This window comes from Cheilinus undulatus, linkage group 23 (assembly GCF_018320785.1).
Source record: "Cheilinus undulatus linkage group 23, ASM1832078v1, whole genome shotgun sequence".
Classification (NCBI taxonomy): domain Eukaryota; kingdom Metazoa; phylum Chordata; class Actinopteri; order Labriformes; family Labridae; genus Cheilinus; species Cheilinus undulatus.
The window spans coordinates 7274361-7298368 of NC_054887.1; the positions used below are offsets into that span (position 1 = coordinate 7274361).

At 39.5% G+C, this 24008-nt stretch overlaps 2 protein-coding genes across 2 annotated transcripts; one reads left to right on the plus strand and one right to left on the minus strand.

Annotated features, from left to right (window-relative positions):
* Nucleotides 1–227: 227 nt before the first annotated feature.
* Nucleotides 228–20541, plus strand: pnpla8 (patatin-like phospholipase domain containing 8). Its single transcript, XM_041780383.1, has 10 exons — nt 228–305; nt 5338–6457; nt 6625–6774; nt 6868–7019; nt 8811–8905; nt 8994–9165; nt 9283–9340; nt 9483–9677; nt 17040–17235; nt 19479–20541. Exons 2-10 carry the CDS (start codon nt 5522–5524, stop codon nt 19751–19753), a joined length of 2229 nt encoding a protein of 742 aa, XP_041636317.1. The 5' UTR covers nt 228–305; nt 5338–5521; the 3' UTR covers nt 19754–20541.
* Nucleotides 1009–1566, minus strand: akap14 (A-kinase anchoring protein 14). Its single transcript, XM_041780384.1, has one exon. The coding sequence runs from the start codon at nt 1564–1566 to the stop codon at nt 1042–1044; it is 525 nt and encodes a 174-aa protein (XP_041636318.1). The 3' UTR covers nt 1009–1041.
* Nucleotides 20542–24008: the final 3467 nt, after the last annotated feature.

The window sequence follows — 24008 nt, forward strand, 5'->3', positions numbered from 1 at the left end:
CACATTTTTCAAAAACAGTTACTCAAACAAAACCAAAACGTGCTAATGCCTTATATAATGAATGTACTCTGTGATATATTGCCGCATACATTGCGTTCATATCGTCTGTTTAGCGTCTGGGTTTCCTCCTTAAAAAAGAAAGCCATTTGTCGGCATCTAGCGGTTCTTGAAAGCATTGCACTGTATACATGATATCATTACGTCACTTCCTCCTTTCTTCCTGTTTACACGCCCATACGTTTACTGAACCAGAAATCCAGTGAATGGAATATCTTCCCGAGAAATTTACCGGTTCGTTTCGTATGGTAAGAATAAATGAACTTGTTAATGTTGTAAACCGCGACGGACTAGCAGCATAATGCTAACTCTAGTCTACATTAGTTCACTCAGCAGTTGCTAATGCAACGTTTTTAACATACACAATACATTTGTGAGCTCTAGCAAGCTAGCCTCAAACATGATAGTCTTGCAGTCTCTACTGTTATTTATTTAAGTATATCAAACATACAGCACGTCTGCATTTGTATTCAACTAGCAACATAGCTCAGCTTTCGGCTGAGCTTTGTTGTGGTGGGGCTAACGCCATATGTAAAGAATTAACGCCGACAGCTGGCGAGTAAGCTAACGGCGGTATTTGCAGGTGTTCTGGTTTCATTGGTGACCGTGTTATCTGCTGACTTTAAGCCTAATGCGTCAGTGGGTGTTCCACTTAAAACAGAAAATCCATTAATCATTGTTAATCCTTATGTTTCCTTATTTTTTATTTTTTTTTAAACAAGATATATATCTGAAAGTCACTAGGTAGCACGGTCACACGTTAAAACGAAACACCGGTAGGTAGCTCGTTAGCTAACAGTAATCAGTGGGATATTTCAGTTCAGGGATCAAATTATTTCGGATGAATGAATACACGTGAGGACAAAAGAAGATTCCAGTCAGTTTGGAGGATTTTAATGCTACACATTACAAGTTAAATGTATTTTTAAAGATCCGGAGATCTCCCCTGTCTGTGTGGTTATGCGGTGTTTGGTATCTGCTGTTTCAAAGGTCCACCGCTCTTCGGAGCAAAGTCTTGCTCTCTGTAACGTCAGCCAGCCATTGCTCTCTGAACCTGGTCCTCCCGGGTGTGTGTACCAGCCTGTTTGACTCCACAATAAACAGCACCTCCACGGGTAGACTCCGAGGCTTGACTTTAGATACCCCCACGACGAAGTAGACGCTAGCTGTCCCCCGTATGGGCTTGCTCTGGGTCGGGGTGCTGAAGCGGGCCCTGTAGTGGTAGAAAGTGTCGTGGTCTCCTTCTGTTGAGTGGAGGAAATCCAAACTGTAGAGCCAACAGGGCTGCATTTCCCAGGTTTGGATGTACTCCCTGATCTGCCCTTTCCCTACTTCTGCAGTAAAGTCTTTGATTGCCGTCCAGTTAATATCCCTCACGCCGCTGTAAGCAGAGTTATCCACCTGCTCCTCCGTGACAGTGCGGCGATGTTTCTCTACCAGAGACTTCACCAGTTGAGCAGACTCTGCAGAGACCTTTGGATCTAATGCATGACTGTCTGCCTCTATCATGTCTTTGCTTTTAGAAACAGCAAACAGAGCACCCAGAGGAGATCTTGTCTGTACCCCTTGTTGTTTGCGTTATGGTTTCCATGGTTGCCAAGATTGACATGGTGATAAATGGAGCCCCCTGTTGGCCCACTTTTCATTGCAGTGTACTAAACTGTATGCATTCATAAACTAGAATGTTTTTGAAAATCTGCAAGTATATTTTTCAAAATTGTTACAAATGTATAAAGAGCAATTAATGAAATGAAATTAAGGAGTGTTTTATGGTAGCTGGGTAGAACCATGAGGATTGCCAGGGTAGCTGATAGTGAGCTTGAGCTACATGTGAGTGGCAGTTTTACCTGGTCTCTGCCTGGCAGGCATGATGAACACAGGATGGGACAGGATGGAAATCCTGAGTAGATATAAATCCATACCAATCTTTTTTCGCCCCAGGCACACCTAATGTTAAGCCAAACTCTCAAGGCACACCATATTTAAATCAAAACAAAATAGACAGGGGAGATAAAAAGGAGAGCTTTCTGGGGCCCAGCCAACTGGGGAATTATGGAGATTGCAAAACTAGGCAAAGGGTGGCAAAAATGGGTTAATGTGATTAATAAAATCATGGCAAAATTAGGCAATAAGTGGCAAAACAAAGTCAGAAATGGGTGAAAATTGGTAAAAAAAAATGTAAAAAATGGCCAAATGTCTTGAAATTTGCAAAAACTTGTTGAAAGTGTAAAAATAGTGGCAGAAGTGGGTTACAAGTAGTCTAAAAGGATTAAATGTTGTAAAAAAGGTAGTAAAAGTTGGTTAAAAGTGATAAAAGAAGGGCAAAATTGGGCAAAAAAGTGTCAAACAAAGACTAAAGTGGGCAAAAAGGTGGCATAAATGGGTTGAAAGTGTAAAAAGGTGGCAAAATAGATCACAAGTAGCACAAAAGTGGCAAAAAATAGTTACTTAAAGGGGGTAAAAGGGGTTAAAAGTGATGGGAAAAATGGCCAAACAATAGCAAAATTAGGAGAAAAGTGGCATAAAGATGGTAAAAATGGTTTAACTGTGGCAAAAAGTTCCTAAAAGTGCCAAAAATGTGTCAAAAATAGTAATAAAAAATGGCAAAAATGCTAAAAACAAACAAAAAAAGGCAGCAAAATGGTTTAATTTGTCAAAAGAAGTGGAAAAATGGGTAGAAAAATTGGTTAATTTGGTTAAAATGTATGTAATTGAATTAATAATTTCGACACCAATTCAACCCAATAATAGCTTGCAATGCTTTTCAGCCCTTAATGAGGTAACTGTTAGCCAGGATGCTAGCACCAATGCTACTGATCCAACACACATTTATTGATATCATCAGTAAATCCCAACTGGGCTCATTCTCTGGGGGTTTTCAGGGGTCCAGATCTGTGGGCAGGCCTGGTTACAGTATACGCCATAAAGTTGTAGTAATAACGTATTAGACTTGTCTTAAGGCATACCAGTGTGCCTCGCCACACCATTTGAGAACCACTGATCCATACATTAGGCCTGCTCAGTTCTCCAGTCATAACAAGGACTTTTCACTTGGTTTCTTAAAATCTTGGCTTGTTTATGTTTTTTATTTCAAGAGAATAAGTATCAGAAATGCTTTTTGATCCCCAGTGGAATTCAGATAGTTAAATTTTCCCATTGTTTTATTCAGAATATGTTGAGTTTACAGTGAGATAGCAAGTTTACATCTACAGATCTTGACAAAAGGACTCAAATTGACTTTTTATCAGGGATTTATGGTTTTTGCAGATATCTGATTTGAAGATATTTTCCATATTTTATATTTTAGCAGATACCAGTATCAATACTGATGTATTGATGAACTCCAGATGGGGGCAGGAAGGGAATTTACATAGAAAATGGCTGACAGAAACAGAAGTTTTACATTGTTTATGACTTTGCCAACCTTTTTAATTGGCAAAAACATGAAATATTGAGCTACTTTTGAGTCCCAACAGTAGAGTTATATTCAAGCAATATATATATTTTTTAAACTTACAGAGAAATGGTGGCCGTCACAGATTAAAACCCTCCTTCTAAAGCCTGGATTGGCAGAGTCAGGCATTGCTCATGTATGGTCTGTTTCCAGAAAGCAGTCTGGCCTGGTGGTTCTGTAGAGCTTGCTACAATTTAGCACTCTGACCTTTCCACAGCCTATGCCATCCAGTCTTTGTCGTTGTGACGTTGTGATGGAAATCCATCTCTTTTAAGAGTTGTGGATTATTTGGCTCAGCTCAGTGATACGTGGCGGATGTTTGACTCCTATGCCGCTCTTCATTCGGTGCCAGTTGTCCTTATAGATGTAGACTAAATAATGAAAAAAATGTAGGAAAGAAAACTGGCACTCAGACACGACTGTGGTTCGTATAAAAGAGCTGTTTCGTAGGACAGGCTTGTTCATGAATGGTACATTATTACTCATCATTATTAGGTGTATTAGGTTAATAGTATACCACCATTAAAAGTATATTTGTGGCAAAAGGAGAGTAACAAAATTGATAAAGGGGGACCGGTAACCCTTTCCTCAGTACAGGAATCTTCAGGACTCTTGTCCCCCTTCAAATGGTCAGACAGTAGGAGGTCTGCACGACGGGGAAATTTGTGATAATGATCGCCTCCATGCCAGGTATATCTGTAAAACTGTGAGAAAAATCACTTTTTTGTAAAGTGTAAGGATCGTACTCAATATATGTGGAGATTTCCAGATTTTAATTGCAGCATAAATCCATTAAGAGCTTCAATATATTCAACTCATTTATTTAACTCATTCATTCCTAAGGGCTGTTCAGACTCTCTGCCCCTCATCTGGCATGTGTGTCATCTGTGTCATGTGACTGCAAACCACCTAAGCCGATATTACAGAGAAATATATTGGTTGTAAATATTAGCCAAAATGTGAATAGCTGCTTTAACTTCTTAAGCTATCATGCAGATAGTATCGTGCAGCCAGTGTTAATTTAGTCGACTAAAAATGTTCATCAACAGCCTTTTTTTCTTCAATGAAAACTAGACTAAGACTAACAAAAATAGCTCTGTGATGACTAAAACTGACAAAAACTAAATTTAGTTTTTGTCAGGATGACTAAAACTTGACTAAAATGTAATGTAGTGTCTGTCGGACATACAGAAACCATGATATTTCTCCACTGTGGGTAAATCTGTCATAAAACAATGCAGCTGTATCTATTCTGCCTCTCAGCTGTAGAAAGCAGGGACCCCTGGTTTGGCAGAGTGCAGAGAACACAATACCATGATTTGGTACCAGATTTAGGCAAGAAAATAAATGTTTGGACTGAAAGAAAATACTAAAATGTGAGGACTTTTTATGGACTAAAACTAGACTTAAACTAAAAAAAGGATAGAAATGACTAAAATGCATTTCATTTAAAGACTAAAACTAAGACTAAAATTAAAAATGGCTGCCAAAATTAACACTACCTGCAACCCTTTTTATTACAGGAAAATCTGAGTAAACAAGATAAATAAGTCAAGATCTTGAGAAACATTTTGAATTTTGTCATTATTATGGAAAAACAGAGGTTAACATATGACTGCATGTCATCCAAGTGCTTCCATGCAAACCTAGCTTGATTTAGTTTATTTATTTTCTTAAAAGTTGTGAAAGTGACTGTTTTTCTTGTTTGTTTGTTGCCGATACAAAGATAAAATTGTGATTAACAGTGCAGCCCTAATGAGAATTCTGTTATGATACACAATTCTTGCATTACATCTCTAAGGCTTTCCTTTTTCCCTTTTCTTCAGGAAACATTGGATCAAGCAGCAAATTTCCAAAACTGCACGTTTCCCTTTAAAATGGAATTTCGACAACTACAGTTGTAGTGGATGGCAGGCATCCTGCCAGCATGCCACATCATTTTAAGCCTCAATCTTTTCTCTGATTATCTTCAAATTTTCCACTGCTGATCCAAAGCGAGCCAGCAAACGCATGTCGCGAATCAGGACAACACTTGACAGTGTCACCAAAGCAGTCGGCAGCACCGACCTCATCTCCAAGTTCTCCCGCCTCAAGCCTGGCAGCGCCGCAGTTGACAGCACCCATGCTGAAAAAGCTCTTGTCAAAGCTGAGATCTTAACCTCCAACAACACAGCTGCTGCCCCGCCACCTGAAACCACCATGAAGGAAGAAGACGACGAATTAGGGGAGAGGAATTCAGCAGAGGAAGAGCCGGTCAAAGAAAACCCCTTTGTTTCCACAAAGAAGCCCACGTCTAGTTTAGCTTCTGCAGCGACTGCGTCGGCAGCGAGCTCTTCCTCGACTGTAGCGAAGCAAACAATGCAGCTGTTTCACCCAGCAGCTCTGTCCACAAACATGGATGAGACCTACAGAACTCTGGCTCAGCATATCAACAGCTACTTTGGCACCAGTTCATCTGTTGAAGGAGGAGACCAGAAGCAGAAAGAATCAGATGATTCAGCACCTGAGTCCATTCTCAGCGCCATTCCTCAAAGAGTTGAGGACCACATTCCCGTTTTGTCTCCAGTGGCAGAAACTAAAAGTAGTGAAGCATCCATTACCTCTCATTCTTCAGAAAAGCTACCTTCTCCAGTAGAAAAACCCTCTTCTGACACCCCTGCAGCTGAAAGTGCTCCAAAGTCCACGCCGGCGCTGGTCACCTCACCTAAAAAAGGCTTCACCCAGTATCTCTCCTACCCTCGGCCCAGCGTTCAGGCGTTTGTGGGCAGCTACATCGCACCTCTGGTCCCCAAATTCAGAGGCGATTCTAAGAGTGTGGCAGCTGAAAAAGACAAGCCATCAGCGGTCGTTCTAGATGAGACAACTGTGGACAAAGAAAGAGAAAAGGCAGAAAGTGAAGAGGAGGAAGCAAAAAAAGCAAAGCAGCTTTTATCTCAAAGAGAGAAGGTAAAGAGTTTGGAGTGACAATAATATATGTTTATTGGTGTCAACGCTCTAAAAAAGTCCTAAAATTAAAGTTTAAAAATAGACCAGAAAACAAAAACCCACTGTAAAAGAGAGGTAGTTATTAACTGGTGTTAAAGTTGTGGAAACTGTCCGTATTTCTCCCCCAGATCATAGCCAGAGTGAGCGTAGACAACAGGACCAGAGCTCTAGTTAAAGGCCTGCAGAGAGTCACAGATGTCAAACTCCTCACCAGTCGAGTGGAGGAGCTCAGCTTTCACCTTCTGGAGTTCCCCGAGACAAGAGGTGTTGCCATCAAGGTTAGTGTCTTTTACCATTAACTTCCTATACACTTTGGTTTAATGTCAAATGAGTTTCACATAGCATGTTTGTGTTGGATTGTAACCTTTCAGGAGAGTGTGCTGCCCTCCCTGTTGCGTTTGCGCCAAGCTAGAGACCTTCCTCTTCAGGCTGCTGTGAGAGAAGCTCTGTCCCTGGTTGGCTACACCGACCCGGTCAAAGGCAGAGGGATTCGGGTCCTGGCCATAGACGGAGGAGGGACAAGGTAATCCTATTTATTTAAAAGTATCTATACAGATAAGGACAATTTATTAGCCCCTTATGAAAGTTTCACTTTCATAATAGTATACTGTTAAACAGAACAAGGAATCTCACAACTTTTCAAAACATCTTAGTTTTATTTTGGACGCCTACTTTAATTTACCTTGTACACAGAAAGAAAATAATTTCCCGAAAACCAAAAACTACCAGGTTCTAAATTATTACCCCCTTTAGAACTTACCTTTTGTTGAGCCATAGTGAAAACCACTGTTGAGCAATGATGTTCTTTAACTTTGTAATGCTCAAAGCTTATGAAATCAAGTCAAAACCTTGGGTTATCTTCCAATTTACACACAAACCAAACTCCTTAGTAAGGGTTTGAGCTGTCACTGAGAAAGCATCATGGCAAAAACAAAAGAAATCAGTTTAGACTTGAGAAAAAGAATCGTTGATGTTTGCAAAAAAGGATCTACAAAGTTATCACAGCGTTTCCAAGTGTCAAGAACTAGAGTGAGAAGGATTATCAGGAAATTCAAAGAGAGTCACACAGTACAGAACAAACCTGGCAGAGCTAGGAAGAGGAAGATTTCGAAGACTCTGGAAAGAAAACTAGTGAAAGATTTGTCTAAAGACCCCGGAACAACTGCCAAAACACTCGTAAATGACTTGGCCAAGACAGGGATTATAGTTTCAAAGAAGACCATCATTAGAGGCCTGCACAGAAATGGACCAAGAAGAAGTTCACTTGTGCAGAAGAGACACCTTCAAGCCAGACTGAAGTCTGCTAAGGACATCCTGGAGAAGATTCTGCATACTAGAAGTATGTCCTTTGGTCAGATGAGACCAAACTAGAGCTCTTTGGCCATAGAGATGTTGCTGATGTTTGGAGAAAGAAGAGAGAACCCAAAGAAGGAAACATAAGATTGTTTTTTTTGTTTAATATTTATTTTTGGCCTTTATTTGATAGGACAGTGGATAGAGTCGGAAACAGGGAAGAGGCATGCAGGAGATAGTGCCAGAGGCCAGATTCGAACCCAGGTCGCCTGCATACATAGCGCGCCTTAACCACTCGACTACCGGCATGTTGGAAACGTGAAGATTTTGTAAGAAAACCTCAAGCAGTCAACAGAAAAACTGGGTCTGAGTCGTCTCTTTGTCTTTCAACATGACAACGACCCAAAGCATACGTGGCTCCTGGTGAAGAACCACTTTGAGAAAACTAAAGTGAACCCTATTGACTGGCATGCACAAAGCCCTGACCTCAATCTCATTGAAGATCTGTTGGGTAATCTCAGGATGAAGGTCCATGCCAGAAGACCATCAAATCTGGAGGAGCTTGAGAGATTGGCCAAAGAGGAATGGGCTGGGATTCCTTAGGAGACGTGTCTGAGAATTGATGAAAACTACAACAAACAACTGCAGGCTGTTTCTCAAGGCACACCATAACTATGTTGACATAAATCACCGTCTTTAAATCGTTTTACAGTCACTAAAGCTGTTGTATAGTTGTAGTACTGACGTACGATTGTCCACATTCCCACGGCACACCTAGATTTGCCTGCCCTGCCGCACCATTTGAGAACCACTGGGTTATTTTTAATTAAATAGAAATAAAGCTAGTTTAACATGTGTTGCAACCAATAATGTCAACTTCCTAGTAGCATCAAGCAGAAGGAATTTATTCTTGCGTGCCGGGTTTCATAAGTGTTTAATATCACATGGAAGCTATGAGTTACAGTGTATCAAATACAGCATTCCTCCCAGTAAGGGGTTTTAACATTGTGATTTTTTCCAGGGGTCTTCTGGCCTTGCAGACGCTCCATAAACTTCAGAATCTAACTGGGAAACCAGTCCACCAGCTATTCGACTATATCTGTGGAGTCAGTACAGGTAAACAACCGTCACTGTTTAGTTCATCTGAATAATGTCAGCGCCTGACAGTACACATGACTTTCACACTCTCTCCTCTTTACTGTAGGCGCCATTTTGGCTTTCATGCTGGGAATTTTCCAGATCCCGTTAGAGGAGTGTGAAGAGATGTACAGGAAGTTGGGTGCAGATGTGTTCAAGCAGAATGTCATAGTTGGGACTGTGAAAATGGGCTGGAGTCACGCCTTCTATGACAGTGAAATATGGGAAAACATTCTCAAGTATGTTGGCAGGACACTTGCAAGCTTTTATAATCTTTCCAATTCATTTTCATGGTTGATGTTAACAATAAAATTTGCTCTAATTTGTCTTTAAGTGTATTCTTCTTTGTTTTGCAGAGAGAGGATGGGTGAGGGGATAATGATTGAGAGTGCCAGGGATCCAAACTGCCCTAAAGTGAGCTCTCCACATTTATAGATATATTTGATTTCAGGCACACAAATGATTTTTTTTAGGAACTTACATAATGCAGTACAAACACCAGCTTGTTTACTAACTGTTCAAAATGTTAAGAATGTACTCTGTTTTTGTCCACTAGGTGTCAGCAGTGAGTGCCATTGTGAACAGGGGTTTACCACTGAAGGCCTACGTGTTCAGGAACTACAGACTCATGCCAGGAGTGAGATCCCACTACCTCGGAGACTGCAAACACAAAATGTGGCAGGCCATCAGGGCTTCATCTGCCGCCCCGGGATACTTCCAGGAATTTGTCCTGGGAAAAGATCTTCATCAGGTACGGCAGAGACGTGAGACCTGGCAGATGTCTCAGCTAAGTTTATTTCCAGTCAGGTTAGGTAACTCATTTAAAATATAGTGAATATCCCTGTAAAGGTTCTAAAGGCAAAAGAACCTACATTCAATCATTTTAAGTCATTTCTATGGAATTATTTGGGAAAAATTGACAGACTCTCTGACAGTTCAGAAAAACAAAATATATCAAATTTGGGATAAATGGATCCAATTTATGATGTCAAGGTTGGCAGAGTTTGTATACCTGCTAAATGCAGTCCCCCGGGTTCAATGGATATTTATGCAACTTGCATTATGGCCAAGAAAACTATGATTGGAATTTGTGTTGTAAATGTGCATGTATGAGGAATCGGCATATTTGTACAGTGCTTTCAGAAAGTATTCGGTCCCCCTTCATTTTTTCAGTATTTCTTATGCTGCAGCCTGATTCTATAGTCAAATAAAACCAATTTTATTGTTATTAATCTACACTCAGTGCCCCATAATAACAAAGTGAAAACAGGATTTGAGACATTTTTGACTGAGCTCTTGAGATCCTGTGTGGACATGGGACAAATTTCCAGAAGGACAACCATCACTGCAGCCGTCCACTGATCTGGGAGTTTGCAAAAACCTCCATGTGAACTCTGCCATAAGCTGGAGAGCTTCAGTGATGGTCGTCCTTCAGGAGGATCTCTGGAGCTCAGAGCGACCATCAGGTTCTCGGTCACCTCTCATACTAAGGCCTTTTCCCCTGATTGCTCTATTTGGTCAGGCGACCACCTCTTGGAAGAGTCCTGGTTGTGCCAAACTTCTTCCACTTGAAAAATCTGGATTCCACCGTGCTGTTAGGAACCTTCAATGTTCAATGCAGCAGAACGTTTTTTTATAGCCTTTCTCATATCTGTGCTTTGCAACAATCCTGTCTCTGAGTTTTGGTGGCAGATCCTTTGGCCTCATGGCTTGGATTTTGCTCTGATATGCATCATCAGCTGTCAGGCCTTTAATTGATAGCTTCGACCCATTTGGGTACTTGGCCCAAACGATGCTGGTCCCACCCCTTTCTGGGTGAAAATGTTCAAATCAAAATGAATGGTGCTAAATGGAAAAGATTGGGTCATTTGTGATTAAAAAGCTTAAAATATGAAAACCATACAGTTTAACAGTAATGGAGAGGCCAAATCAAATAGCAAGAGAATTATGCATAAAAACATGACATTTTAGAATAATGATTGATGTCTTTAAATTATAAAATTAACAAAGTTTTAGGTGAATATGAGCGTCTGTTCAGACTGTCTCTGTCATACCGGACAAACTACTGACATCCACATTGTGACTGGAGAGGTCATAAAGTAATGTCATATGTCATATGTATGTATTTTAATCATGGTAAATGAGTCGATTCCTAATTTTTAAAACTTTATCGATATGCTGGTAAATGCATTAAATAGATTTCAGTTATAGTTCCTCTTGATTGCCCTTTTCTTTACATCTGCAACATCTATATAAACAGTTAGAGGATGTATTTAATCCTAATATATTTATAACATTCTCTTGAATTGTGGATTTACTCTCAGTGTAATTTTCAGGCATAAACCCCTGCATTAATGGTTTCCACAAGCCATTTTGGTTCAAATTTTAGCAATGATTAAATAATGAAATTACACCTTCCTCTAAGGCAATTTTCCTAAAGTTTGTGTCAAAAAAGCATAGCTTATAATCCAGAAATGGCAGTCTTAGCAGCCCCATATTTTAAAGGGGCCTTAGTTTAGTTTAACAATCAGCCATTTGGTACACTTCCACTGCGCTGCTGCCTTATGTCAAGCGCCACAAGCAGCATATGTAAATTGTCTAATTCTGCAGCAGCCACCGCGTTAAAGAAAAGGCTTATAATTGGATCCTCCTGCCCTCCTGTTGTCTAAAAGACTCACAAAAGACAGAGGAAGTGACAGGAATAAGAATGGAGAAAAAGAAAGCATGACCGTAGACCCCGTCTGCTCCCTCTCAAACATCAAAGACCTCGTCCTCTTTTGACCTTGCTCGCCTTCCTGCAGAGAAATGAAAAGCTTCTGATTTGATGCTCCATGAAAGCAAATGTCCAGCAGGGCTCCTGTGTGGTAAAGGCATGTTTCAAGTTGTCTGAAACTGAAAATAGAAGGGCCAGGTCATAGGTTTTTTTCTGTAGGTTTTCTCTTTAATGCACTTCCCCTCAGTTATTTGCATTTTCTCATTTAATAATGACATTTATACATTTTCTCCTTTAACTAAATCCCAGAGTTTCGACTGATGTGCTACCCTGAAATTTAAAAAATATGCATACCAATGAGTTAAAGAGCAAATAAACCCTCAGACCAGCTTTTTCAGATAAAAAAAAACATGTGTCAGAGAGTTTGGTGCACAGAAGGGCTGTTTCAGATGTACATGGAGATTTAGCAGTATTCCATATCTAATGATTTTAGTATGAAGTATTTAAATGAAACATTTTCTTTTAAAGTCTGCATAATGACTGCATTCTACAAGTTGAAACTATCAAACTTATTTTGAAAATTTTTTGTTGGTTTGCTGCCCACTTTTTCTTTACTGTTAACTTCACTTTTAGCAGCCCAAAGGAAAAAATCGTAGCCCCACCAATTCACTGTTGTTTTTTTAGGTCATTTCACCATAAGTAAGGACTTACGGTGAAGTAACCTAAAGAAACTGCAAAAATACTTTTGCAACAGAAAGGTTGTTTGACGCAGAGGGCTTCTCTCTTCCAGACTCCCGTGAGCTGCAACCACAGCAGTCCAGAGCTGTATCAGTTGGAAATGTTAGCAAAACAAGAGTGATGGCAGTCACATGAAGTGACGGGAGAGAATGTGGCAAGCCATCCATCCCCACATTAGCTAATAGGAATATCAAGCAGATTTCAACCCGTAGAGGGCGCTCGTTACACATGCTACCAACATAATATGTAAAGCTTATATAATACTTTGTACTCAGATTTCAAGATTTGAACTCAGTCTTACAGTTCCTATGAAAAGATGAATGTTTCACCTTTTTATTGATTTTATAAATCAATCATGGTCACTATAATTTGGCTTTTTTGGCAAAAAAAAATTACAACAAAAACCTCTCTAATGTTAAAATGACAAAAAATTCCTACAAAGAAATGTCAATTGAATAAAAATATTTATTGTAAAATAAGTGACTATAAATATTCCCCCCCTTCAGGTCAGTATTTACTATGCATCTTTGGCTGCAATCACAGCACTGTGTCTGTGTGCATATCAGTCAGGCTTACACAACTGAACACTGCAATTTTACTCCCCTCTTCTTTGCAAACCTGCTCAAGCTCTGTCAGGTTGCACAGGAATCAGGCATGAGCAGCCCTTTTCAGTCCAGCCACAAATCCTCTATTGGATTGAGGTCTGGGCTTTGACTCAGCCGCTCCAGAACATTCACGTGGTTGTCTTTAAATCGTTTCTGTGTAGTTTTCTCTGTATGCTTCGGGTCAGTGCATTGCTAGAAAATAAATATTTTCCTAAGCTGTAGTTCTCTTGCAGACTGAATAAGATTGTGCTCCAGGATTGTACGATATTTCGCCACATTCGTTTTACCTTCTACCTTTACAAGCCCTCCATGGCCGGCTGCTGAGGAGCATCCCCACAGCATGATGCTGAAGTAAATAGCACCATTCTGGTCTCATCAGACCAAAGAACTGTCTTCCACTGGATCATGGAGTCTCCCACATGCCTTTTAAGAAACTTGAGTCTTCAACAGTGGCTTTCTCTTTTCCACTTGGACAACAACTGTTTTAACTCCTTGTAACTCCTTCAGAGTAGTCATAGTAGTCTTGGTGGCCTCACTCATTTATCTCCTTCTTTCACAGTTCCTCAGTTTGTGAGGACGACCTGATCTCAGCAGATTTGAACATGTGCCATACTCCTTCCATTCCTTGATGATGGATTTAACTGAACTCAGTGGAATGTTCAGTGCCTTGGAAAAACACTTGCATCCATCCCCTGACTTATTTCTTCAATAGCCTTTTTCTGTGTCGCTTGGAGTATTCTTTTGTCTTCATGGTGTAATGGTAGCCAGGAATACTGGCCCTTCTAGACACAGGTGTCTTTATACTACAGTCACTTGAGACACACTCACTACACTTGGGTTATCCCCATTTTACTAACTGTGAGATGTCAATGTAGGAGGTTACAGAGTAAAAATCAGGCTTTTGAGGCATCTGTTACAGATTTTTATCAATTCATGTAGCATTTAAGCTACTTATAACCACATCCCAAAGCTCCTGTAATGTGTCATTTTTACACAGTTTGATTATTAGGTCAGATATCTTTAGATGGTCTTTATAGGCAGCAATTACACTCAAGGCTCGGTTTAATTTTGATAACCTACTTTGGCCAAATTAGCCTTGTCCCTGCTCCTAACAAGTCTCTCTCATGTGAGAGTCCCTGTACAGTATTTGAGTCAACAACAAAAAGCTAATCTCCGGTCCCACTCCACATGTTTACTGACCTAAGCCTTTTTTCGTGGAGGCATTTAGAATTATAACAAATGGCTTATTAGTTCAAAGATAAACTAGAAGAAGAAAAAAACAGGAAAACAAACTGACACGTGTGTGCCCTCCATGCCTGGAGTGTGCTGTAGTTCCATTCATTGCCGTGGATTTGTTGTGAGGTTCTCCGGGACAACTGAGGACAGAAGGATGGAGAGTGAATGAGCTGTGTTTGCTGTTCTCTAAATTCCTCTTGTAGCTGCAGAGCGTTTCATCGACAGTCTGAGCAACCATCGCCACCCACCGCTCTCACTAATACTCTAGTTTTCAGCTGTAGCAGCGGTATTTCTCAGGAAAATTCAGAGCATCAGGAATACATAAATATACGCATGTAAACAGTGGAAAAATGCATTCAAGACTGGATGGAGAGATAATCCTGGGGCATTTGTTGCGTGAGAAGGCTGCATTTTAGCAGCATTTTGCTCATGTCTTCTGATTGGCTGCAGGCTCTCATTCAGTTAGGTGACACCTCAGGGTGAGAGGTTGAGGGTCAGTGCTGAGGAGCAGCTGAGTAATTAACCCACCGTCTCTAGAGTGCCAGCTTTGTTCCAGTGTTTGAATAGTTTACACCTGAGGGTAAACAGCTTCATAATTACGCTCAGGCAGCTTAGTAATCATACCAGAGCCGTGGAGTGGACTGATTTACCCCCACCCTTCCACCTGAGGCATGGAAATGACCTTTACTCCCACTCTGCTGGGTCGGATCAGCCCTCCTGTGCACTAAACTCTCCAATACTATTAATCCAAGCCAGAGGCCTTACGATGACTGGACCCGGTCCAGAACTGGAGTTGAGGAAACCCTGAGAGTGTTTTCAGCGCTCAATCAGCCCAGGCATCCATTCATTGATCGAGCTCGCTCTGTTATTGTTGGCATTATTTGAAACAGTCACTCTTTAAAGCTCCTTAAAGGAATTTCTGAAGGTTATAAAACAGACTGAAACTGATGTTGTGACTTATAGAAACCAGACCATCAGGATGAATTTGTATTTTTAATGCCTGAAAAACTGCTGCTGGTGGGGTGGGGGGTGGGGGTTATTTCCCATTTTCCCCATTATCCCGCTTTGTTTCCCCCTTGCTGCCTCATTTCCTGGTTTCCTCTTTTTCCAACATTATTTTCTCTTTTACACCCTCACACCCCCCTCATTGCCACTGTTTCCTCTTATCTCCCCCTTAAACCCCCTTATTTACACCTTTTCACCTGTATTCCCTCTCATTCCCCTTTAATTCCCCTCTTGTGTACTTTTCCACCATATTCCTTCCTTTTCTCCTTATTTTACCTTCAAACCCCTGATTTCCCCTTTCTCCCTTTTTTGCCCTTTTCCCCTCTTCTTCCTCTTCCCCCCTTTCTTATTGCCCTTGCCCCCCTTATTTCCCCCTTAATACCCTCTAAATTCACTTTTTGCTCCATCATTCCTCCTCTTATTTCCCTGTTTCCTTCTTATTCTATCCCTATTTCCCCTCTCTGTCCTGTTAAGCCCCTTTATTGCCCTTTTTCCCACTTATTTTTCCATAACCCTCTTATTCCCATTATTTCACCCTTATTTTTCTTTTCCCCTTCTTATCCCCCCATTGTTTCCTCATTTTTCCATGTATTACTTCTCATTTCCCTTTAATCCTCCCTTATTTTCCCCTTACCCCTTTATTTTCCCTTATACCCCCATCCCTTTATCCCTCTCTTATTTCCAGTTTGTTCCCTCCATATTCCCCCTTTCCTTTATTATTCCCCCTATTTTTCCTTATTCCTTAATTTTTTCCATTGACCCCCTTTATCTCTTTCTCTCACCCCTTTTTTTGTCTTTCCCCCCTCTTATATCCCATTTTCCCCTTCTAACTGCCCCCATTCCCCTTATTTTCCCTTATTCCCTCCTTTAATTCCCCTCTTATTTCTCCTCTCTTTATCCCCTCCTTTACTCTCTTCACAGCCCCTATTCTCTTTATATTCTCTTTTCCCATTTATTCCCCTTTTTTTTCCATTTCCCCACCTCTTACAAGCCCCTTCCCCTCCTTATTCCCTCCTTTCCTACCCCATTTCCCCCTTAATACTCCCAGCATACTGCAAAAACAGCCTTTTTCTCCTGCTTTTTCACTTCAACTTTACACATAAGATATATATTTCACCGTTAAAAGACAGAAGGATTTTTTTTTGTCAAAAATACAATGAGAAGAGTTCCTCTGTATATTTTAATGAATCCAATGAGTGTTTTTTAAATAATTCAGTCAAAATAAAAAAAGCAAAATGCTTTCATTTATCTACATTTAGATACATGCTGTAATTTTATGTTTTATATAGCATGACGGACTCATTTTAGCTGCTAAAAAGACATCTTTTTCAGCTTGTTTACTTCTGAAAAAAATGGGCCTCTTGCCAACACAGCACATCTCTGGCCAGGGAGCTTCATTTCCTCCGGACTAAAGCTGTGCAGCACTTGGACAGCCTGCTCACATCACCTCATTTGACCCCTACAGAATGTCAGATTAAATATATTAAACCAAAGGCATGTTTTATACATAACAGGCATCCTTTTTATGCATTAACCTTGGCACTGAAGCATATTATCTAACTAATGAAACACAGAAGGTTGCTTTACAGCCTAAGGATCCATCAACTGAAGTGGGTACATGTAAAGATGCTTCTAACACATGAACATGCACATTTAAAATTTTATCAGGCTCTGACCTAGTTCTCTCCAAAGAGTGTGAACTTGAATGTGTGGTTTGAATTGCAGATGATGCAGAGGCAGATTTTACTGGTTTGGATGAGTTATTTGCAGTCTTCTTTTCATTGGTTTGTCATTTCTAATCTGTCTTCTCTTTCAGGATGGAGGGCTTCTCATCAACAACCCCACAGCGTTGGCCATCCATGAGTGTAAGTGTCTGTGGCCCAACACCCCGCTGCAGTGTGTGCTGTCTCTAGGAACCGGGCGCTACGAGACGACCGGCAAAAACAACACGACTTACACGAGTCTCAAGGCGAAGCTCACCAACGTCATCAGCAGCGCCACGGACACAGAGGGTAAGACTGCAGGCGGGTTTGTTTCCTGGTAGTGTCTCTAAAACAACAAACTTATAGGCAGGGGTGTAAAGTAACTCATTACATTTACTCAGATTACTTTTGTTGAGTATTTTTTCATGTACTAGGATTTTTTAGTACATTTTGATATCAGTACTTTTACTTCTACTTAAGTAAGTTTAAGCCAGAGTAACTTTACTTTTAATATATATATATAATTTTTTTTACCTGAATAACAACCACTCTTATCAAAGTAACAAAAAGTGTATTTATTTATGTTTGCCTTAGTATATACCCTTCTTTAAAATGGAACCCGCCTTTCTTAAAACAGAATAAAATGGGTTAAAAGTGGCAAAAAGTTAGTTAACAAAAACAGAAATCGACAGAAAGTTGGTTAGAAATCACAACAACAGGCAGAAAAAGTGGTGAAAAGTGGCAAAAATGAGCATAACAAAGGGTGATTGTGTGAAATGTAAGTGAAATTGGCAAAATTCCCATCAAAAGTGGTGAAAAGGGATTAATAGTGGCAAAAAGTAGGTTGATACAGGCAACAGAAAGTGGCAAAAAATGGGTTAGCTGAGGCGTTATGGGTCAAAAATTGGTGAAAACAGCAGGAAGGAATGGTGGGAAGTATTAAAAAGTGCCAGAAATAGCTTGAAAGGCTGGAAATCGGAAGAAAAAGATGTGAAATGAGATTGAAAAATGGCAAAAACGGGTCAAAAGTGGTTTAAATAATAATATTACCTTTATTTATATAGTACCTTTAAAAACAGATGTTTACAAAGTGCTTTAACAGACATAGCAATAGCAAGAACTCAGAGATTCACAAAATAAACAAATTAGCAAAAAACCAAACAGGGGAAGTCTTGATAATCAAACAGAAAATCAAAACAAACTGAAGCAAGGCTACGGAATCAGCAAAATTGAAAGGAATGGGAATTACATAGATGACTAAAATACTAAAAGATGAAATTATACAGAAAAAGACAGTATGATATGATATGAAATATATACACATATAAGAAGACCATATCGCATCATTAGCAATAAAACAAAAATAAAAAGATTAAAAGCAGATAAAGGGGAAGAAAAGGTAATATATTGAAAATAGAGGATATTAAGATGGCAATGTAAGGAAAAGTCAAGGATAAAAGGAGAAAGAACAGCAAAATGAGTAAAAGAGTGATCATAAAAATAAGTTAAAGGAGGTTTCACATTTCTTTTCACAATTCTGTGAAAGTGAGTTTTAAGGTGTAAAAATGAGTTCAAATGGCAAAATGAGCATAAAAGGTGAAATGTGTTTGAAATAGGCTAAATTCTAAGAAAAAGCTGTGAACAGGGATTAATTGTGGCAAAAAAAAATTTTCATAGAGGCAATAGAAGGTGAAAGTGGATAAAAAAATGGGTTAACGGAGGCAAAATGGGCAGAAAAAAGAGTGGAAAGGGTGCAGAAAGTGGAAAAATTGTTTAAATGCAGTAAAATAGGGAGAAAATGTGCTGAAATAGGATTAAAAGATGCAAAAATGGGTTTAAATGGACAAAAAGTGGAAATATGGGCTGAAAGAGAGTTGTTTAAAGAGGTTAAAAAAGTGCTGCAAATAAATAACTTCATCACATAACTTCAACATCAGTCCCAAAATTAGCTTTACACACGTTTTAGCTCCAAAATTAGGGAAATTTTAGCCAGGATGCTAGCACCAATTCTAGTGATCCAGCACACAGACATTGATATCATCAAGATGTCACAACTGTGGAAGGACCAGTCACTGTATTTTCAGGGGCCCAGCCAAATCTGTGTCCGCCAGTGTTCCTTCTTTTGCTCATGTGTCTGTTGGCTTGTTGATGTTTCTGATGTGAGACACATTTGCACCATGAGTGAAGTTATCTACTAGTAAGAGTTCACGCCTGTGACTTTAGGTGATCCCAGAGGACACTTTAGTCTCAAATTTAACCCCATATATGAGTCTAATTAACACTTTGTATTAAACTTTATTAAAGAGGTTGACTTTATCTGAAAAACCTGGTTGGAGATCCTTTCTTTCTCCTTGTTCAAGATTGACAATATGGAAAGATAATATTTTACAGTACAACTCCTCAGTATCTACTCAGTACTTAAAGTAAACTTTAAAATGCTTCTTTTTTTACTTATGTAAATTTTAACCACAGTATCGGTACTTTTACTTGAGTACAATAGTGGTGTGCCTTTTCCACCTCTGCTTATAGGTCTTTCTGTGTTTTTATTTCAGAGGTGCACACCATGCTCGATGCCCTCCTCCCTCCCGACACCTACTTCCGCTTCAACCCCTACATGACCGAGGACATCCCGCTGAACGAGAACCGCGTGGAGAAGCTTAACTTCCTCAAAGGCGAGGGCGAACGCTACTTGGAGCGCAACGAGGCCAAGCTGAGGAAGGCGGCCAGCGTGCTGGGCCAGGAGAAGAGTACCATCCAGAGGGTGGCCGAGTGGGCCAAGCTCAAGGCCGACATGTACGAGGGGCTGCCCTTTGTATCCAAGCTCTAAGCGCTGTGAGTGACCACAGGAGTTTTATAAGGTAAGAGGGCATGGAGAGTAGAAACTGGTGGAAAACGGAGCAAATGGGACATTTTTTAAAAGCATCTCATGAGGCAGTTTGAAACAAAATGCCAAATTATGTTTTATTATTATAAACTTAATTCTGTAAGGAATTTAAAGAAGAGGAAGGCTATAAACATGTGTTTCAAAGGACTTTCAAATAAAGTGAATTACAGGATGGATACAGAATAGTATGCTCTGAAAAGAAACAGGACTGATCTGAGGAAAGGTGTCTGTTTAGACTGAAAAGTGTCGGCCTTGGGCGCAGAAAGACATTATTGAGGTTTTGATGCACATCTTGAATTAATGTTAATAGAAAAAGTAGATATTTTGTACAGAAATAGAACTGATAATCCTCTACATTTCACTGACTTGAATACAAGATTGCACAGTGGGAACTGAAACGTGACTGCCTATTTTTAACACTGTACAGCAGACGGACCTCATGCACTTTGTAAAGTAGGATTCTTAACTACACGGTGTAAATAATACTTGACGTACTTATAATTTATTTGAGTGAAATTAAAAACATATGAAATAAATACTGCTAATTATTCATTTCATGCACCTGTAACAGCATAAACTCTTCTGGTACGAGTGAAACAGTACCAGCATGTTGTGCAGAGCATGTTTTCTATTGTGGCCATATTATAAAGCTGACAAAGCTTTTGCCTTCAACCTTGCTTAAGCCTGAGGTGTAAAATCCTAGTTGTCATTCCTCTTGGCTTTGTTGCTTCATGGACTGTGATAAAGAAAAGATGTCATGAAAAAATAAACCTGTTTTTAAAACATTGATTTACCCTCTTTTCTCTTCATCTATCTGTATAAATTCTTCTAAGACTTCTTTGATGGGGATGTATGTTTTACTCACAACACAAAGAGCTTCACAACAGAGACGTCACAAAGGAATGTCAAGTGTCTCCCTGTGATGAATTGCTTTTTTATTCCGGCTGCACATGTCGATTTTCTGCTTTGTTGTTCCGATCCAATGCAAGATCCTCTGAAATTCCTCGGTGTCATTCCTCCCAGTCACACTGTCGTTTCCCCAATCAACATGAACAAAGCGCCACAAGGAGGCGAACCCACAATGCTGCGCAGCAATGACACATGTCAGAGAGATAAAGGATCATAAGCCAAGAAATTCCCTTCACTGCCTCAGTCCTGCTTTCAAACTGTCAAAGTTAAGGAAGATTGACTGATAGTTTGATGTCCCTTTATTTCGATGATAGCTAAACTTCATACAAACATCAAGGTCTGATTTTAGACGCTGTCGTCAACACTAGACGTTGCTCTGGGGATTCTGCAGTGACATGAACTTGTAAAACTTTTAGTACTTTGTCAGTGCTTGTCTGCTATATTGTTTAATGGCAAACAGGAGAAAATTAGATGACTTTGCAAACTGAAGGAGCATCAGTGAGAACTGTAAAATATTGTAATTTATTCATTGATTATTAATTATTTATATTTTTAATTACAAAATTAGACCTCTCAACTTATGCATCAGAAAAAGGGGGAAAATGTTCAACAAGAAAATTACAAAGCTTAACAAAAGCCACCCAAAACCAACAAAGAACACTGTATAATACAAGTACAAATATAAAAAAGATTGTGCATTATAAATAAACTTAGCACAAAAAGAAAGGAAATTTGTGTTTTTGGTATATTATTTCTTTGTTGTAACAATGCATCTTGGTAATAGATTTTATATAACAGCCTGTTTATTTCCCTGAATACCTGAAAAATAGTCGTTCTTACAAGACCAACAAAAAATGATCTTATTTATTAATGCTGTAGTACAGCATAGCCTTTTTCAAGACAAGGAGTGAAATAAGGGTTAACAGTGGTATAAGAAATGTCAAAACTTGGTTTAAGGTGGCAAAAAGTTGTGAAATGGGAAAAAAAATGGTTGGAAATGTGCAAAATAAAGTGGTGAAACTGGTTTACAGTGGCAGAAAGTGGCAAAAATTGGATAAGAGCGAAAATAACTGTCAAGAATGGAATAAAAGTAGCAAAAATGGGTTGAAAAGGGCACAAAGGCATTACAAGTGGCAAAAAGAAGTGAAAATGGGTTAAAAATTGGCGATAACAATTTAAAAGTAGCCACAAGGTGGAAACATTATGTTAAAAGAGTGGGGAAAATAAGTTAAATTCTAAAAAATTGTGGAAAATGGGTTAAAATGTGCAAATAATGTGGCAAAAACGGATTGCTAGTGGTAGAACTTGGAGACAAGGGGTAAAATTGGGTTAAAAGTGTGTTTAAGGTGGTAAAAATGGGGCAAAAAGTTGAAAAATGGGTAAAAAGTGTTAAAAATTGGTGATAAGAAGTTAAAAGTAGCCAAAGAGTTACAAAATTGGGTTAAAAGTTATAACAATGAGTTGAAAGCTGGCAAATCATGTTTAATGTGGCAGAAGAGAAGAGTGGGAGATATAAGTTAAATTCTACAAAATTTGGGGAAAATGTGTTAAAATGTGTAAATAAAGTGACAAATGGGTTTGCAAGTAGTAGAACTGGGCAGCATATGGTTAAAACAAGTTGGAAGAGCTTCAAAAATGGCAAAACTTGGTTTAAAGATGCAAAAAAATTGTGAAGATAGTTTAAAAATGGGGGAAATTGAATAAAATGTGCACAAAACATGGCGAAAAGGTTTGAAGTGGCAGTGCAAAAATGGGGTAAATAAGAGCAGCAGTAAGTGGCAAAAATTGGAATTAAAGGGGCAAAGAATTTAAAAGTGGCCACACATTGGCAAAAAGGTGTAAAAAGTGGTAAAAGAGTGATTTTACCAAAAACTTTTAGAGCTGCAAAAAGAAAGTGGGGATAATAGGCAACAAGTGGGGAACATTGGTATAAAGTGGCTCAAAATAGTAAAACTTGGTTCAAAGTGGTTAAAAATATTGTGAAAATTATGAAGTGGGTTTAAATGAGTAAAAGTGGCAAAAAGGTTTAAAGGTAAAAGGGCAAAAATAGGGTAAGAGTGGCAATAAATGGCAAAATAAGGGTTTAAAGTGGCAGAAAGTGGTCGAACCTGGTTAAAAATGGCAATAATTGGCATGTGTTGTGAGGAAATGCGTTCGAAAGTGGCAAAAAAGGCGCATTCACTGGGTTTTTTTGGGGCCCAGTCATTTCTTCTACTGACCAACTGGCTGACACACAGCTGAAACATAAGCTCTAAAAACAATCCGGTGCTGCATTTTCTGAAGAAACGGGACCTTTGAGTGATCTTAAGACATCATTTTTTGGTAATTCCTATTTAAAGACGAGGCTAGGGTTTTAAAGTTTCAGATTCTACCTTTCTCAGAAATTTGAAAATGTATTCCAAACTAAAGCTGAGGTGTCAGGAGGTGAAACATGAATATTTTCATAGTTTGTTTTCTCCCACAGCTGGCTTTGACTTCAGCATCACTCTGTTAGGATTTATAGCATTACCTCACACCTCTCCTGATCTGAACAAACTTTTAATACAGAAGCTTATTTGTTGCTGTGAAATTCCTCTTGTCAAACCCAGCATTAATATTATTTAAGCGTCATGTTGGGCTGCGAGCAGACTGAGCGTCTCTGACAGGCACGGCAGAGGCAGACAAATGAGGTGAGCGTGAGATTAACGCTCTCTGGCGATGCTCATCCTGGTGCCGATTTCCTTCAGGCCAAGGTGAAGAGAAGTCTGCCAGGCTGTGTTTACATGAAGAAGTGCTACATTTATATATAGTCCATACCACTGCATTATTAGTTCCCTGTTATGGCAGGAGCTTCGTCTCTTTTCCTCCCCCTTGTCCTCCTCCTCCTCCTCTTGCAGAATTGGATCGTCTGGTCTTATGGTGTTCCCTAGCAACTGGTATAGCTCCCTTCTCATTTACAATCTTTTCAATGTATGTGTGCCCACGTTTGCCTAAGATTGTCCCTGATCTTGCAGGAATGTGTTACACAATTGACCTCTTTTATGATTTTGCAGCTGTAAGATCTTGCAGGAATATGATCCCACACTTATTCCTTGTGTTTTTGAACCTCTCTTAGTCGGCACCTACTGTTTATTTGCTTGGCAGCTGCCAGTTTGTTCTGGGCAGCATGTTTGAAGAAGTTTGTACAAGTTGTTTCACATTGTTTGTCTTTGAATGCATCAAAACCTCACCCAAACACAGCTGTTATTGCAAGTTCAGAAAGCAGTTAAGCGTGTGATTATTATCCATGAATTTATAGTAGCTCCAGTGA

Coding starts and splice junctions, on each gene's coding strand:
- akap14 (XM_041780384.1), bottom strand. CDS start 1,566: ATGATAGAGGCAGACAGTCATGCATTAGATCCAAAGGTCTCTGCAGAG.
- pnpla8 (XM_041780383.1), top strand. CDS start 5,522: ATGTCGCGAATCAGGACAACACTTGACAGTGTCACCAAAGCAGTCGGC. Junction 7,020..8,810: donor ATAGACGGAGGAGGGACAAG/GTAATCCTATTT, acceptor GATTTTTTCCAG/GGGTCTTCTGGCCTTGCAGA. Junction 9,166..9,282: donor ATATGGGAAAACATTCTCAA/GTATGTTGGCAG, acceptor TTTGTTTTGCAG/AGAGAGGATGGGTGAGGGGA.